The sequence below is a fragment of the Chaetodon auriga genome, chromosome 8 (genome assembly GCF_051107435.1).
Source record: "Chaetodon auriga isolate fChaAug3 chromosome 8, fChaAug3.hap1, whole genome shotgun sequence".
Taxonomy (NCBI): domain Eukaryota; kingdom Metazoa; phylum Chordata; class Actinopteri; order Chaetodontiformes; family Chaetodontidae; genus Chaetodon; species Chaetodon auriga.
The window spans coordinates 5972812-5989025 of record NC_135081.1 but is presented as its reverse complement, the minus strand read 5'-3'; the positions used below and the strand labels follow the sequence as shown (position 1 = coordinate 5989025).

The 16214-nt window shown below is 42.4% G+C and overlaps 1 protein-coding gene across 3 annotated transcripts in view; it reads left to right on the top strand.

Annotated features, from left to right (window-relative positions):
* vps13b (vacuolar protein sorting 13 homolog B) overlaps window positions 1-16214 on the top strand; it is a 319766-nt gene that overhangs the window by 180800 nt on the left and 122752 nt on the right. The window contains exons 27-30 of one of the 3 annotated variants that reach the window (XM_076736852.1): window positions 1751-1892; window positions 2911-3183; window positions 3443-3599; window positions 4111-4222. In XM_076736852.1, coding sequence (XP_076592967.1) covers window positions 1751-1892; window positions 2911-3183; window positions 3443-3599; window positions 4111-4222 — 684 coding nt within the window. Of the gene's footprint in view, window positions 1-811; window positions 879-1750; window positions 1893-2910; window positions 3184-3442; window positions 3600-4110; window positions 4223-16214 lie in introns of those variants that run through there. The other 2 variants (XM_076736857.1, XM_076736853.1) reach the window with 2 other exon arrangements.

The window sequence follows — 16214 nt, the reverse complement described above, 5'->3', positions numbered from 1 at the left end:
GTAATGAAGGGGGGGGGGGGGGGGGTGTAAAAGAAATGATGCAGATGGTGTTGAACCATAGTGTGAAACACTTCACCATACGCGTGTTGTGCATGATTTGGAGTCTTAGAGTAACTGTAACAACGCGATGCATGTGTGTGTTTCATAGACTGTACACTGAGTGGTAATGTTGTGCTGCATTGAATGTGATGATGGACTTCATGTTAACCTCTTTGATGTCTGCTTTACAGGTGCTCTCTACTTCTGATAGATGGCCTCAACAGAAAATTGAAATGAAATATCACAAACAATAATTAAGAAGTGTGGCATTTTTATTCGAGTTCGGACTGAGCCGATCCAATATGGGTATCAGTTGATGATACTGGAGTAATTCACTTACAGGACATTGGACTCACTGATTGCATCCAGATTCTCTACTCTACTTAAAGTTAACTTATTTCATGGGGGGTTTTTTTTTATAGCGTCAATATTTACTTTACTATTTCAAACATTCACCTTGAAAACCTCATGAAGGAGTTGTCAGTTTTCACTACAGCCTCATGCAACCTTACACATAATAACACCACCCCAAACAATAACAACAACAATAATAATAGTATTCAAGAAAACAGAGCTTTAGTATCAGTGTCAATATCTGCAGATATCCAAATGCAGGCGTCTCTAATTTAAAATAATGTCAGCCTGTGGTCCACTTAAATAAATGCAATTTTGTAACTACAGTTGCTATTTTAGAGATATTATCAATCCCTGCCACAACAGTGTGAGTAGTCCCAAATGTTCAAATTAAGCTTGGCTTTGTGTGTTTCTCCAGGCCAGGCCAGGGCTGGCACTCTGGTCACTATGAAGGACTCATTCTGCAGTGCAAGGAGACAGCTGTGGTGAGGCCTCTGCCTGTCCCAAACCAGCCATAGCAGCCTTAGGCCTCTATATACTGTGCCTCTGTCACTCTGCTGCTCCTAATCAAAGTCCCTCATCTCTGCTCATGCTGGACAGACAGGAAAACCAAGGAAGTCCCAAGAAAAACATTGTTTTTGGCTATAATGTGCAGGGTGTCTACAGATGTAGTGTTTTGATGCACCTTAAAATTACCAATAAATTCCATTTCCAGTAGAAGATTCCCCTGTCTCTCCAGTGGCTCTGATTGGCTAAATAATCAAGCCAATGAAATCTGGTGACAGCCGTTCTTCTGTGCGTGTGTGTATTTGTGTGTGTGTGGGAGGAGACTAGGACATGGGCCTCCATTCTCTTGTTGATGAATTCTTATTCTGGTGATGGTCTTATACTGGTGTCTATTGAATGAAAATGTCTTGCATAGAGCTCAGTTCATATCATTTAAGCAGGCTAATTAAGCTAAAATTATTTAAAGATGAAAGCATTTTTCTCAACCTCTATCTGGTGTATTGCTCAGGGATTTTAAGCGTCTTAATTGTACTTTTTCCATTCAAAATACGACAAGTCCTAGAAACAGTTGCTTTAGTGTTGTTATTCCTGGATAGTATAAGACCATTCCACTATATTTCAGCTGGTTCAAACTGGTGCAACTTTCTGTGGTTTAAATCACTTAACTCTACATTAATTTTTTCCAAATTTATCTCATCTCGTGCTTTTCTCTCTTTTTTCTCTCTCTGTCTTTTCCCCTCCCCTCTCTATCTGTATATATGCCATTACCGTCTCTGTCCCCTATCTGTGACATCTTACCTTCTCTGTCCCCTTTGGCATCTTCTTTCCCGCTCTCTCTCCTCACCTCCAGTACGGAGGAGGGTGTTCGGAGCTCAGGCAGCTGTGGAGGAGTGGTCCTCTCTTGCACTGACAAGCTGAACAGACGCACTGTGTTGGTTCGACCCGTCAGCAAGCAAGACACTTTCAGCCACTTCTCTGGCTTTTTCCCTCCTGTAAGAATCCAGCTTTTCTCCTTTTGAGTTGACCCTGCTTAACCTCCATTAACAGTGGCTTAAAAGAGGTCTGTGTGCTCCTCAGAGATGTTTCAGAAGCCAGGGCTTAAATTTGGTTTGAAACAGTTGTAGAGCTGCTTAGAAATTTTCCAGCGGTGCTGAACTGTAGTCAGGGTAACAATCACAAATGAATGAAATCAATCACATAATGCTCTGAAGGAAAATACCTCTATGGGAGGTTATATAACACTTGGTCTCTGAGGAGATTTTATTTTTTAAGGAATTTTCTTACATTTTATTACAGAACATCTCCCAAAAGGGTGCAGATTTTCTGCTTTTAGAAAATTTTCAGTTAATAAATGAACTAACAGCAGCTTTAAAGTCCACTGTCACTGGATGTTTTTGCAGTCTTAACCCTGATGTCCTTTCTTTTAATCATGCAATAGTTGGAGATTGTTTTCTTTTACTTGATTGGTATTTTGTTGATTTTCACCTTGTATTTGCTTTGCAAATCACTCACAAGATTGTAGATCTGGCTTTTCTGGTAAATCAGAAACCATTCAGCCTCAGATGACAGCTGCAGATATGAATTGCTTTTCTCAGAATTTCTGCATGTTACGAGGGGGCTGATGTGGGGATCCAGTCTGTTACTGCGGAAAATATGAATAGATTTGATCAAGAATTCTTTTTTAGTTAGTAGCATCAGCTCAGTTATATAAACACAGTGGGCTGATTTGGGGGGTTTTTTGCCTCTGGGGTAAGTGTTGACCAGGCTTTCCAAACTCCAACTCCCAAATTTTGAATAGAGCATTGTTGATGGTAATGGTAAGCTTCTCCAAAATGGGCTGTATTGAACCTAATCTATATCTGGCTATCTTTTAAATTAGTCATTGAATAGGAGAGGTGTATCCAAGAAGTCAGACCAAAATAACACAGACCAGGTAGAGTTTTGTCTGAGATTGCTCTATGTAATGATGCCTCTCATCAGTGTGATCTGTCTTGTCTCATCACTGGCCAGACGGCAGCCAAGGTCCTGGAAGGCTCTCACCAGCAGCACGGCTTCCTGTCCATCACCTACACCCAGGCCGTCACCAAAAATGTCCGTCACAAGCTCACCACCCGGCCTGAGCGGCCAACGCGCAGCAGTGCTACCACTGCCACCCAGCGGGTGACCACCGATCCCCTGGCAGACAGCTCACCTCAGTACCTGAGAGAAATCCTGCTGACAGCCCAGCCCTTTGATGTGGTGTTCTCCTGTCCCTTATTGGCTACTATAGCAGGGGTTTTCCAGGTAGAAGAGCGGTGCCTACCAGTGCCTATAACTGTGTCGTGTGTCCAAAACAAAATAGCTTGCATGAAAAATGATTATAGATTCATTTTACAGTAATTTGGGAAACCTAATGACATAGGTTAAAACTTAAAATCATCTACAGATTATTTGACACTGACAGAAGAAATGACCTTTCTTTCTTATATGAACCAGCCATTAAAACTTTTGATTAAGATCTTATGAAGTTATTACTTGTGTTTTTGACTTGACTCATTTTCAGGCTACAGTACCAAGACGTTACAGAGAGCGTGGGAAGTCTGCAGGTCAGCCAATGAGAAGCCACACGCTGACCTCTCGATGTTTGCCTCTCATCTACATCAACACCAGTGTGATCAGGGTCTTCTGCCCAGGGGCCCAAGACAAGCACACAGCAACAGGTCAGAGAACTACTTGTCGCTTTGCAACGCGCACATGTTTTCAAATGGAAAACCTTACAACAATGGGACAGTGTTATGTCTTAGATTCTTCAAGGCTGTGGTGCCTGTATTAAAGTCCCTGTCATGGCCAACCAGACATAGCTGAGCCACCACATTAGTATGCACAGACGTTTCCTCAGAGAAATAGTTGAGGTTCTGAACAACCGACCACAGATATTGTATATACACTCCTACAGAATATAAAATTGTCACAACCTCATAGATGGAGGCTTGTTGTGTCTGCCAGTAGTAATGACTAATAGTGGTAAGTCTGTACTTTTAAGTGTTTTTAAGTGTTTTTTAGTGTGCGTGTACCTCAGTATATGTGCGTGTGTCTGTGTTCACATTTGTTGAAGTGTTTGTATAATTGTATATGTGGGATAAATGTATTGAGTGTTCACAGTCCATGTAAAGTATCTCCCTATCTGTATTCATTGTATTTGATTTTGTGTCTGTGTGTGTGTCCCTGTAGATCCCCATTTGAAAAAAGAAGACACCCTGGTGTTAAAGCTGGGTTCACTCAGCATGGCTCCTCAGGCTGACAACCCCTTGACCCGAACTGTGCTGCGAAAAGACATCTACCAGTAAGACAAACTATCTTCTCTCTACGACCTGAGCTGTAGCTTTGTTTGAACAAAACAACACAGGGTACAGTGGGTGACAGCACCAACGGCTATTGCTTTGTTTGAACAAAACAAAGCAATAGCCGTTGGCTGAAAATTGTTCTAATAATAATAATCTACAGTAAGAATACAAAAATGTGAATGTAATCAAAACATACAGTAGAATAATCTGTCACACACAAGTACCATTCAGCAAACCAGTGACATTTAAATATATACACAATAATTCAACTCCTTCCCCAACATCCCTTGAAGAGCGTGCTTATTAAAAAAAAACCTTTGCTGTTTCTCTGTTTCTCTTCTGTTTGCCAATACTGTATGTGTATCAGTATCTCCACTGCAAGATGTGCAAGACATTTATCTCTGAGTCCACCTCAGAGTCTTTATAGACTTTAACCTTCAGCTTTGACACTGTGTCGGTTAAATCTCATCACACTTTCACAACTTTATCACACTCTGCTTTAAAAACAGGCACCACTGGTGCTATTTGATGAAAGTTCATTAAAGGTGCCGCTCAAATTACTCAAACCCCAAGTTACACTCCATAAAACCTGTTGTGAGGCAAGTATTTTTGGTGTCTGTGTGTGTGGGTGCAGTCTGCATCCTCATGGTGTTTGCTGTCTCATGGGGACTTTTCAGGGTACAGTGGGTGACAGCACCACATAGTGGTTAAGATGCACCCAGACAGAGAGCAATGAGTGACACCTTGGGGGTCCGCCGGGCCCTCCAGCTGAAACACAAGACTGTTGACACAAGTCCGCCGTGCCATGTGGATCAAAGCTGCTAGGCAGGGGAAATCTGGACTTCTGAGGGAAATGGCTCCGCGCAAAACACATTTCCCCGCTATAGGCAGCTAAAAGAATCTGGATTGTGTCATAGCTGCCTCGCAACCGCAGCCCCACGGTGTGTGTGTGTGTGTGTGTGTGTGTGTGTGTGTGTGTGTGAGAGAGAGAGGGAGAGAGCAGTTGTGTGAATGGGCAGATATGGAGCTGGCAAACACATGTAATGGGGGAGATAAAAGTGGTGCCAAATGCTTTGTGCAGCTGCAAGTGAGATGTGAGCTGACACAAGACGTGAAGTGGAGAAAAAGAAAAGAAGGTGGACGACGTAAGGAGACGAGAGGCCACTTTAGGCGTCATTGCTGCCTTCAGTTGGTAGAAGTGTCATGTGCGGGGAGATTGCAGGGAGCAGGGAGGCAGAGGGGGTCTTGGCCTACGGCATGTCTGACTAACCATCCAGGCAAGATGGAGGGGAACACCACACTGTCCAACGTTGCCCAGATTTCTTCCACAGTAGCCCAGCTATCTCCCTCAAGTCTCTCATTTACTCATTTGATGTATTGGAGCAAAGATGTTATTGATCAGTAACCATAGCTACTGTTTTGCAGGGACTTTTCCGCTGTTTTTTTCTTTTTTAATCTCCACTAGTTTCACACAGTGTGCAGTGCTAAAAATGATCTTTGTTTTGCTACAAGTTAGTACAGCTAATGGGATGTAACTACTCCATCTCCATGGAAACTGAGTCTAGATTTATATTGTTGACATGTTGGCCATGTTGTTATCATGTCAGATCATAAATGATGATCTTGTGGGCTTGGAAAATAATCTGGAGTTTTTCTCAGACTTTCACCCCAAAAACCAGTAAGACCAGCCATGCAATTTCACCCCATATTGGCCAGTAATGTTCTTCCTCTGGTAGTTAGAGGATTGGTGGCTCTGCGGCTGTGGTGCCCACATCTGCTCATAGACATAGATCGCCTCGCACGACGCTCCACCCCGGCCTGAAGACACACACGCCACCATGTAGCCCTCCACACGCACATATGCGTGCAGTATACACAGTCAAGCACAGATGCACTCACAAACACAATAACTTGCCTACACACAGTCATGCATTCACACCCAAATGCCATGAACACAACCACATACTGGACAAATGCACACAAAAATACACATATACATACTCTGTCACAAACACTAGCAGCAGGCATGGCCATGTGTACAAACGCACCCACACTCACTCACCCCCTTAACCTCTACACACAGAAGCCAAGAGTCACCACTTCCCTCTCTGCAGTGAAACCCAGGAATTATGACAAACCGCTCCCTGTGTTCATTCTTCCATTCCTAACCAGGCATTATCCTCACCACCTTCCCTGTTCGCATCTGCCCTCCAATTTAGACTGATCACACTTCTGAGTCACATGATTGATATCCCTGAGATCAGGGACTTGTTGACGTACCATTACCACGCACCGTTCTGGCCTTTATCTGCACTGATTTCTACTGTGTGTAGGCTCCCCCAAGTCGTCTAGAGAAAGTCGTAGTGCGAGTCTGTAATCATGTAAAACCATTGTGTTTACAATCTATAACCAACTGTGGCTATAGGAAGAAATATGTCTATGAGTGCCGGTAGCCATTTGCTGCAATTCTGTTTAAAGCCCACCACTAATTACATCCGTTGTCATAATTGAATGACTGATCTAAGCGGCCGTGCTGTTATTGTCTACTGTACATGAAATGATTGCCTCACAGTGTCTCTTACCATGATTTACTGTAATGCCACCCTGGGAGAGAAGACAAGAGTGAAGGCTAAAATAGCGAGCATGTGTAAACATCCTGACGGAGCATATCTTGATACTGTTCAACTCACACCGTTTCTGACACACTTCAAAGCTCCTCATCTTCCTTGGTAGCCTCCCCACGTTCAGGGTAAAGTGTGTATTTATCATTTAGAGTAGGTAGATTTCCTCAAAGACCTGTTTGACTGTAAAGCTGTAGAGCCCAGGGTCATTTGGTAACAATCAGCGTTGTTTGATTCGATCATGCGATGTCGGGTTTCGTCTCCCTGAAGGAGTGGGTCCCCAGCAGCTTCTTCACTAAGCAGGAGTTATGACACAGAGCTGCAGGCTGCCCCCCTCTCTCCCTCTCCATCTTTAGCTACAAGGCCGCTGTCAATTTACACAGCTGAAATCATTTTCCTGTCTTGAAAAAGCGGGCTTTTTCCAAGTACATGAGCGCTGGGTAGGGGAATGTCCAGCATGCATTCAGCCCTGACTTTCTTGTGGTTTGGGTCCTCAGTAAATTCTCACAGATCTTTTACTCCTATTTTCTCTCGTTCTCTATGTTTTGTTCCCCTTTTTCCAATGAGATTTTTTTTTTTTTTTTTTTTTCATTTATGGAACACAATTGAAAGCATCTCACATGTTGGGTGAATGGGGACTGCTCTTTCAAGTACCATGTGGAGATTGGGTGTCCCTTTTTAAGGGCATAGAGACACGTGTTAAGACGTCTAGGTGTAAGGCTTGAAACAGTTTATATGTTTGCCAATATCTCGGCCAATATCTTCCTATCTAATTGCCCTTTCATCAGTAAATGTTAATGACCTGACATATATTCATTGATGAGACTTTTAAGAAAAGCATGATTAGCCAATTTCCTTTAACAGTGAGAGGAAGTGTGCACGTTACTTAGCAGTGTGTTGTTTTTTAGCTAACCAGACATTAAATCAACTAGTTGTTAATTTGTAACTAAAGACTTTATACACCTAAAAACCAATAAACTATATAAAAACATGAAATCTTTTATATTTAATGCAGCTAAAGCTTTTTTTTAAATGGCCCTAAGATAATTTTTTTACTACTTTTTGTAATGCTGTGTAAATATTTAGTAGTATGGACAACATGCATGGACTTTAAAACTGTATTTGCCGGTAAAGCAACGTCCTTCTACGTCTGCTCATCATTCCAGTGTTTAGTCTTAGAATATAGACAGAGTTTAGATTTAAGTTATTAGTAACAAGAAGAGGAGTTATGGCATTTTCTATTGGAAACAAGTAAATAAAAAACAAATACTGTGCAGAGAAGGTTTGAATGATGAAGGATTATTTGAAGCTTCTTGCCTGTGTGCTTGTCCCTCCCTGTGTGCCTGCCTGCCTGCGTCCATGTGTCTGCACATGTTTCTACGTGTGTGTGTGTGTGTGTGTGTGTGTGTGTGTGTGTTTGTGTCTTAAAATATCCTGCACATTTCCCGACATCCCCACACCTAGATGACACAGCGCTAGATTCCATCACATACTCGGTTACCTCATGGTCTGTCCGAGGGAGACTCAGGGAGCATCCCGCTGCCACAAAATATGGTTTTTGTTTTTTTGTTTTGATCAGCGCACATGCTCGCGTCTCTACGGTAACGGCTGCTGTGTCAGTGGTGATGCAGAGCCAAGTCAACATGATGTGTCTGTATCAATGGACTCTGTCTCACTCCCTCCTCCTGCCTCTTTTTCTCGAACACTTTCCAAAGCATGTCTGTTCATAGTGTAGCATTTTTGGTCCATCCCTATTTTATTTTGTCATTTCACGTTTGTTTCTTCTTCTTATCCTTATTTTCTGCACATATTTTGATCCTTTTTATTCTATTTTCTCTCTTTCATTCTATCTTTCTCCATACTTTCTTTCTTTCCTTCTTGCTTTCCCTCTCCCTAACTTTCTTTTCTAATGTTTAATGTAACTCTCTCTTCCTCTTTGTGTTGTTTCCTTTCATGCCCTCTTTTACCCTTTTCTATAACATCATCGTTTTCCTCTTCTCCTTTTCCTGCTTTTTCTTTCCTTTTAGCTATACAATATTTATATATGTTATAATGTGAAGTATTAATGCTCCAATCCACGACTTTCCTTCTTTCTCACCTTCTGTTGTCCTTTTTAACACCACGTGGCTCGTTTTCTATTTTTTTCTCTCTTTGTCTCCATGTGTATTTGTTATTTCCTTCCTGTCTTGCTTTTCCTCTCCTTCGCTCCAGTGTTGGTTAGACTGGTCCCAGTCCCAGCACACTGTGGTCAGTAAGCAAGCCCCTTATTGCTGTTGAATGGCTGCCTGGTTAAGCCCACATATATGTCCTAATAAGTGGTTGTGATGGGGATCTCCCCTCCACAGATAAACACAGCCTGTCGAAGCCAGGTCACTGCCTGTTACTAATAAAATTCCCTGGCAGTACATTATATGCACCCTTCTCCCCCAGTAACATCCTTGCCATGGCGTGTATGTGTGGATATAGTGATACAAGTCTTGAGAAAGGTGTGAGAGAGGCGTGCAACCCTTTTCCTGCTATGTGTCAGTGTGTGATTTACGTGGTGAGAAACTTTTGGGAGTTACATTTCTTTTTGTCTTATAATTGGATCCATTTCTAATGTTCATTGACAGAATTAAAAATTGGTTTGGCTGCTACCCCCTACAGCAAAGCCTTCCTGACAAGCTGCTGTACTCTCAGCGTACTATGAAACCAAGTTAATATGAAGTTAACAGTGCAAATTGTGTTAGCTGTAGTTAACATGGTATTTGTGGGAAGTCTCATTACACTGCACTTAGTGATGCAGGTTTCAAAAACACCTTTCATTACATAGAATCAGGAATTACTTCACAGAACTTAACTACAATAACCCCTTCACCATATAGTGAGCATGCAGTTAGATGAGTGTGAAGAATTCTAAAGAGCTAAGTGGGCCCGTTTACTTAGAACACTCAGCTCTACTGAATGTATTGTATATATTATTTCAGTCCATCAGATCTGTCCTCTACTCACTGTTTGTTCATTCAGGAGTAGCAGTGCTAGTATTTCTACTTTTTATTTGCTTGAGGCAGTAGGAGCGAGGACAAGGTGTGGATTAAAGCTTCTTATAGGCACCGAGCACATCGGCTCTCTTCAAAGGTGCAGACCTGTCACAGCATCAGCAGTCACCTCTGTAAATTCACCACCGGTCACCGGGGTTCACACACTACTGCTGCTGCTGCTGCTGCTGTGCTAGTCGTAGGATTAGGAGATCCTGTGAGTTTTATGTATTCTAATCTCTTGTCCTCACATTGGGGCAAAATGGTGAATGATCCTCTCAAGCATTTGACAGCTGCGGCTCTCTTACTTTCTTTTCTTTTCATATGCAATACCGTTCTTTTTTTTTTTTTTGGCTCTCAGCTGGTCTCGCTCTTTCTTGTCTTCCTCCTCATCTTTCTTTTCCTCATAAAACCCAAAGTTCCCAGCAAATGATTCATTAGATGCTTCAGTGCACACTTGCTTCATCACTCACTTTAGTCGGCTGCCAAGTGCCCCATTTCCCCGTTTGTTTACACCAGCAAAAAGTGCGCCGGCTTTGCTTCGCTGCCGCAGCGGAGGGGAAGAGCTGCTCGGGCCACACACAGTGACACCCAGGACCTACACTTATATACACTGATTTAGGAGTTGCTTTAAAAACTCCCCTGGCTGCTGAGCAGGTTTAATGATAAACTCCTTTCAATATCTTTATTACCAGAGCAAAAGAACTCATAAGTGTGATATGTCCGAGCTGCCACTGCAGAATAGCCTGAACGAGGCACGCGTTAAGCGTCGTGAACGTTTTCAATGCACCAAAATGACGTTTTGTGATAGTAGTGTTACAAGGAGTTATGTTTGAAAACTTCTCAGTTACTCCCTGCTGCTGCTACACGGTGCTTTGAGTATGCAGAGTAGCATTTTGGAACAGTAAACGTGGTGTCAGTGGGGATTACCCAGCCAGACATGAGCCATTTGAATCAAAGTTCTCTTTATCTATTTTGGTCTTTCCTTTCAGGCTTTAAAAATACAACCAGGGGATCTTCATTCTCCAGTCTACACTCTTGCTATTCTAAATTTTGTCTTTTTGTGAAAATATGCCAGTGTGTCATTAACACAGAACTGTGGGCAAAACCAAACCGACTTAGTAAATCTCTTTAATTGCGTCGGTCCTTTTTTGGCTAACTAGCTGTTCTGATCTTTTCGTTGGTTCGTATGTGTATATTGATGTCATTACTGCCTCTTTTACGACTGTGACTTAAATACATATTATTACAGCAATCGCTTTTGATACTGCATGACTGAGTGAGAGTAGTTGCACTGTGTTAAAGGCAAATGTTCCATTATCATAATCTAATTAAGCAGTCATTATAAGCTTTTAGGGGGAAAGGGGAAATGGTGCTGAGCCATCAGAGTTCGCTGAACCTGAGCCAGCCAACAGAGGAGCCCTGTAGCAGACCCACCCAGCAGTCAAACAGAGGTAAAGTGACAAAGATTTCATTAACAAGAATGGCTCCTGAGGCCCAGCTTCATTCCTGTTGTGCTCTGTTCGGGCCTTTGAGGCTGAAGAAAGAGACGTCCAATTGAGATGATTAGAGCTGGACCTTTCTTGGTCAACTGTAAATCATTTAGCTCCATTTGTTTCTCTCCCTTTCTTCTAACCCTCTCTTCTCCTCCCTCATTTGAGATGTACACCCATGTTCTCCCTCTCTACAGAGAAAGAAGATAAAATAAGCAAGGATTGGAGGGTCAGCCAGAATAAACATTGTTTTTTGTCATTCCAGCAAATGAAACACCTGGTGCTAGTAAACGCAGTGCACATATTTCACTTTGCCTTGACACTCAGGATTAATGCAACATCAAATTGTTTTAAAAATGGGGACAGCCGCTACCCGGAGTAAATCATACGCCCCCTTTTATTAAAGTTTGCCCAAGAATTTATGTTTTGAATCAGACAGGATAGCCTGCTTAGAGCTGACAGATGAGACTTCGGAGGTTGGAGGTTCGGAAGGGCTCATGTTGAAACAGCCCTCAGACAACGTGTCATAATGTGAACAGGAAGTTTAGACTCAGCCACTGAATACTGCTGTGGCTTTGAGGTGGACTATTCCCCCCTCACCGTTTTTTCCTTTTGATAAAGTGATATTTTACGTTCTTTTCTGTGAGAACCATTGTGATTGATGGATTCCTCTGTCCCCCAGATGATACAGCAAACATATCATATGACGTGCAAGCTGATTTTCTGGAAGGGGAGAAAATGCCGCTTGCCTCTGCAGCCATAAGACAGAGGGGAAGACTTGGTTTGTGTTTGTGAAGCTAATGTTACAAGAGCAGAACAGAGGAACCAAGATGAATGTTTGTGGATTTGATCTTTAATCTGTGAACCAAAGAACCTGACCGCTGTGTTCATCAAGCCAACCACGCGGTATGAGGCTATGAGTCTTCTTTAGGGCGTAGTCCATGCTGTCCACCAGCAGTCCCTCTTTCTGTCCAGCTAGAGGCTCCCTTGCAGGTTAATACAAGGAGAATTCATCTGAATGCTGGATAAAATCAATGATTTATAGCTGCATCTATTTACCAGTGTATCATAGTGCATCTTCATCATCTCATTTTGTGTCCAGCCAGGTGAGCCCGACTCTGCTGTGACTGCAGCCTGGGCCTCAGTCAGCTTGAATTGGACTCACCTAGGCAGGACCATTTATTCCAGCTTGATTCACTCAGATTTGCCAGTTTAATTGAAGGACTGACCCATGGTCATGGACGTAGGTTAAACCACTTGGGGGGTGATGGGGGGGCAGGAGTGAATGTGATCGCTGAAGGAGAAAATAGTTTGAACGCTGTTTGATGTCCAGTATGGGATCTGGAGTGCTGCATGATTTCATGCTGTTTCCACTCGGTTGTTTTGTAACAGGTTCAGTTTTGGCTGATCATTTACAGTAGGAGGTCACCACAGTGCTCAGAGCAATGGATACTCTGTGCTGTATACCTCTATTATACTGGAGTTGGGCTGACATACGCTACTGGGAAGGCAACCAAGATCTGGAGATACCCCTACCGGAGGTCGAACAAAGCGCAACAATGTTTTTTATTCTCTAAGGTCTCCCACATATGAAATGGATTCTTGTGAACAAATATTTTACAGCAAAAAGGGTTAAATTGACAGATATTGTGGAACACCACATAAATAAAAGGAGTGAGAAATAAAGCCAGGCTGAAATGGAGCTCTGGTTGATCACAAATTTGGTGAGGCGGTGGTATTTTGATGTATTGAGGAAGTACAGTACTACAAGCACACACGGCTCCAGATCAGCTTTTCCTCTAGTAGCAGCTCCCCAAGTTATAGCAGGTTCCAGGTTGTTACAAAACATAGGCTGACATGATTCACTGAAGGCAGCTCACACAGTCCAGGCTGTGGCAGAGTATTTTATTTTGGCTAAACTGAGATGGGGTTACTCCATACAGTGGTAAGGCTCAAATCAAAATCACTATTTCAGTATGAATACAGGCTCAATAGAATAGCTCCCCCTCCCAACAGCTCCAAATACCTCATATTAAGCCTCTATGGTTTAGATGATTGCACTGACTCCTTTTTTCACACGCAAACTTACATCGAGAGCAGCAGATGTGGACAGTCACTGCTGCTACACATTGTACATTATGTATCACACTCCTCTCTCACACACACACATAGACAGAGAGGAGACAGAGAGGAACAGAGCTAGTTAACAGAGCACAACAGGTGGATGTGAGGGAAAATACAGCAGATACAGTGGAGCAGGCGATGAGACCCATGTGACGTTATGACCAGCGGGCCAAGGCAAACTTAACAGACAGAACACCCAAAAAACACAACACACTAAATGAATTGTCCTAAGACGGCACGTTAGTCCCAAACCACAACAATTTACAAGTCAAAACACATCAGCAGCAGATCAGATATGCTAGTCAGGCTACCAAGACCACAGTGAGGGAGAGCAGGAAACAGTAGCTGAGGCCACACAAAACATGACAAAGTCTGCACAGTTTCCAAATCGACCCTGTTGTTAAAAATACATTCAAACTCACCATGGACATTTTCAAAGGAGCATAATCTGTTGGTTGTTGTTTAAAAGGTGTATCCAGCACCCCCGGCAACTCTTCAGTCTGAGGGCGTTTGAAAACAAGTCCATCCGTAATACAATTTTCCAACTTTCTTAATTCAGGTTTACTAATTTTAGACTGGAAAGTGTTCAGTGTGGGGGAAAATGTAACAGACCACTTACTGAAAGTTTTCTGTCAGCTTGAATGCTTTTTTTTTATTTATTTATTTAATGTATCATTATGAAGTAAAGGTTGATTGCACAATGTAATGGCTTTAGACAAAGGACACCGTCAGTGTTTTGATTGGTTCCCTACAAGCCTCACTTCTACTAAGAAATTTTGTCTGCCAACAGCAACATTCTCAGGAAAATGAAGGCTGAGACTGTTTCTATCAGCTAACATGTGTCCATTATAAATTAAATGAATGAAACCCTCATTGACAATGACATCGAGGCAGTTACAAAAACAAGGAAAAGGAAAAAAAAAACACAATACAATGAGAAAGAGGTATACTAACAGAAAGGTAATACCATTATTTTTTTTAAAAATCCACTAAAACTTTCCAAAAATAATTTGAAGATAAATTAAAATCATTCAAATCTAAAATAAAATGCAGTTATGATCAAAGATCAAATTTCTGAAATGGCCAAAAGGTTGAAGTGTATTTATTTTAAGGAGGTGCTGTGTTTGATTCAATGAGTCAGGTGCACTAAAGTTTAAAGCAGTTTTTCCAAGTTCAGACCGAACTCATGGAACATGGAGCAAAAGCCAGTCAGTCGAGCATGACTGATAACCCCATCTGAGTGACGAAGCAGTTCTGAAAGCTAAAATGGTGAATTTCCAGTGAGGGTATTTAGCCTCTAAGAGGAGTGTGTGACTGCTAGATATACACATTCAGCAACATAATACAGCACTGCGTAATCTGCGTAGAGACGGACATGACAGTTGCCAAACATGAATAATGTTGGACCTAAAACTGAACCCTATGGAACTCCTTTTGTTACCATTAAGATCTCAGAATGGTGGCTTCCATGTATAACAGATTTTTGTATCGTTGTTAGGTCATTCCTGAACCAATTACATGCATTGATATCAAATCCGATATTATGCAGCCTCTATAAGAGTGTGTAATAGTCTATGGTATCAGATGCTTTGGATAGTTCAACAAAAAGTGTTAAACGGAGCTTTTTATTACCCAAAAGCTGATAGAGTGTCGGCCTAGGCATGTGAGTTCTGAGCTCTTCTGGAGCAGCTGGTTTCTGGAACAATGTGGCCTTGATGGATCCATTTTCTGACTAGCCTGCCTTCTCCAATGGGATTCAGAGAAGTGACTTTGGCCGATGGCTATGACGCCACACGGCTGTCTCATACATTGCTCTCAAAAGATGTTGCTTGAAAGCATCTTCAGTCAGTGGAAGTGGATGCCGCTGATAGATCGGGTGTGGATGCCAAACTGTACCTCAGCTCATCAAGGCTAGTGCATGGACTTCCGCTCTCTTCTCTCTCTTGTCCATACCCTCTAATTCCACTTATCCATCATTGGAGGGCTTTTGACCACAGCCCTACACTTTGTGTTTAGCCGTTAGTGTCTTGTGCTGTATATGAGTAGGGAGCTGTATACAGCGTCTTGTGTGCTGTGTTGTGGTGTCTGCTGACTTCTGTGTACAGCCTGTGGTTCATTCCATAAATATCTGTGGCCTCTGTGATGTTATTCTCAGGCCCTCTGCTCTGTGAGAAGATTGCACCACAACACTTGTATTCCTCGGCCTGCAGTTAGAGGTTTAGGGGGATTAGGAGGGAGAAAACCCCAGGCTGGGCCCTGCTATACATTTTTATGGCCATTTTAATGCATATGATTCCAATGTAGTGTGCGGAGAAAGTGGAGAAGAGGGAGAGAAGGGGGTATTAGGACTCACCACAGGGGAATCAAACAAGTAAACCACATCTTATTTTCCCTCTGTTTTTTGGCACAAAGGAGCGGGGGGGGGGCTGTTTGGATTGCGATGTTGGTCCGTTTGTCTTTGGGTCCATTGGTCCAACACTTTTGTCCAGCCTGAAATATTTTAATAATTTTTGGTCTGATATCCATGCAATGTGGTGCATGGCACATCTATCACACGCAGAGGATATTTTCTAGATTTTGAGAATGCTTTGATTTTTTTCCTGTGGTGGCGGCAGAGACAGTCCAAATTGTCCAACGTAAGACAAGATATTGTAAAAATGTATTGCATGGATTTCTGGGAAATTTGCTGTGGATAATCGTTAGCCCTCAGAGTATGAATCATAATGATTATCATGA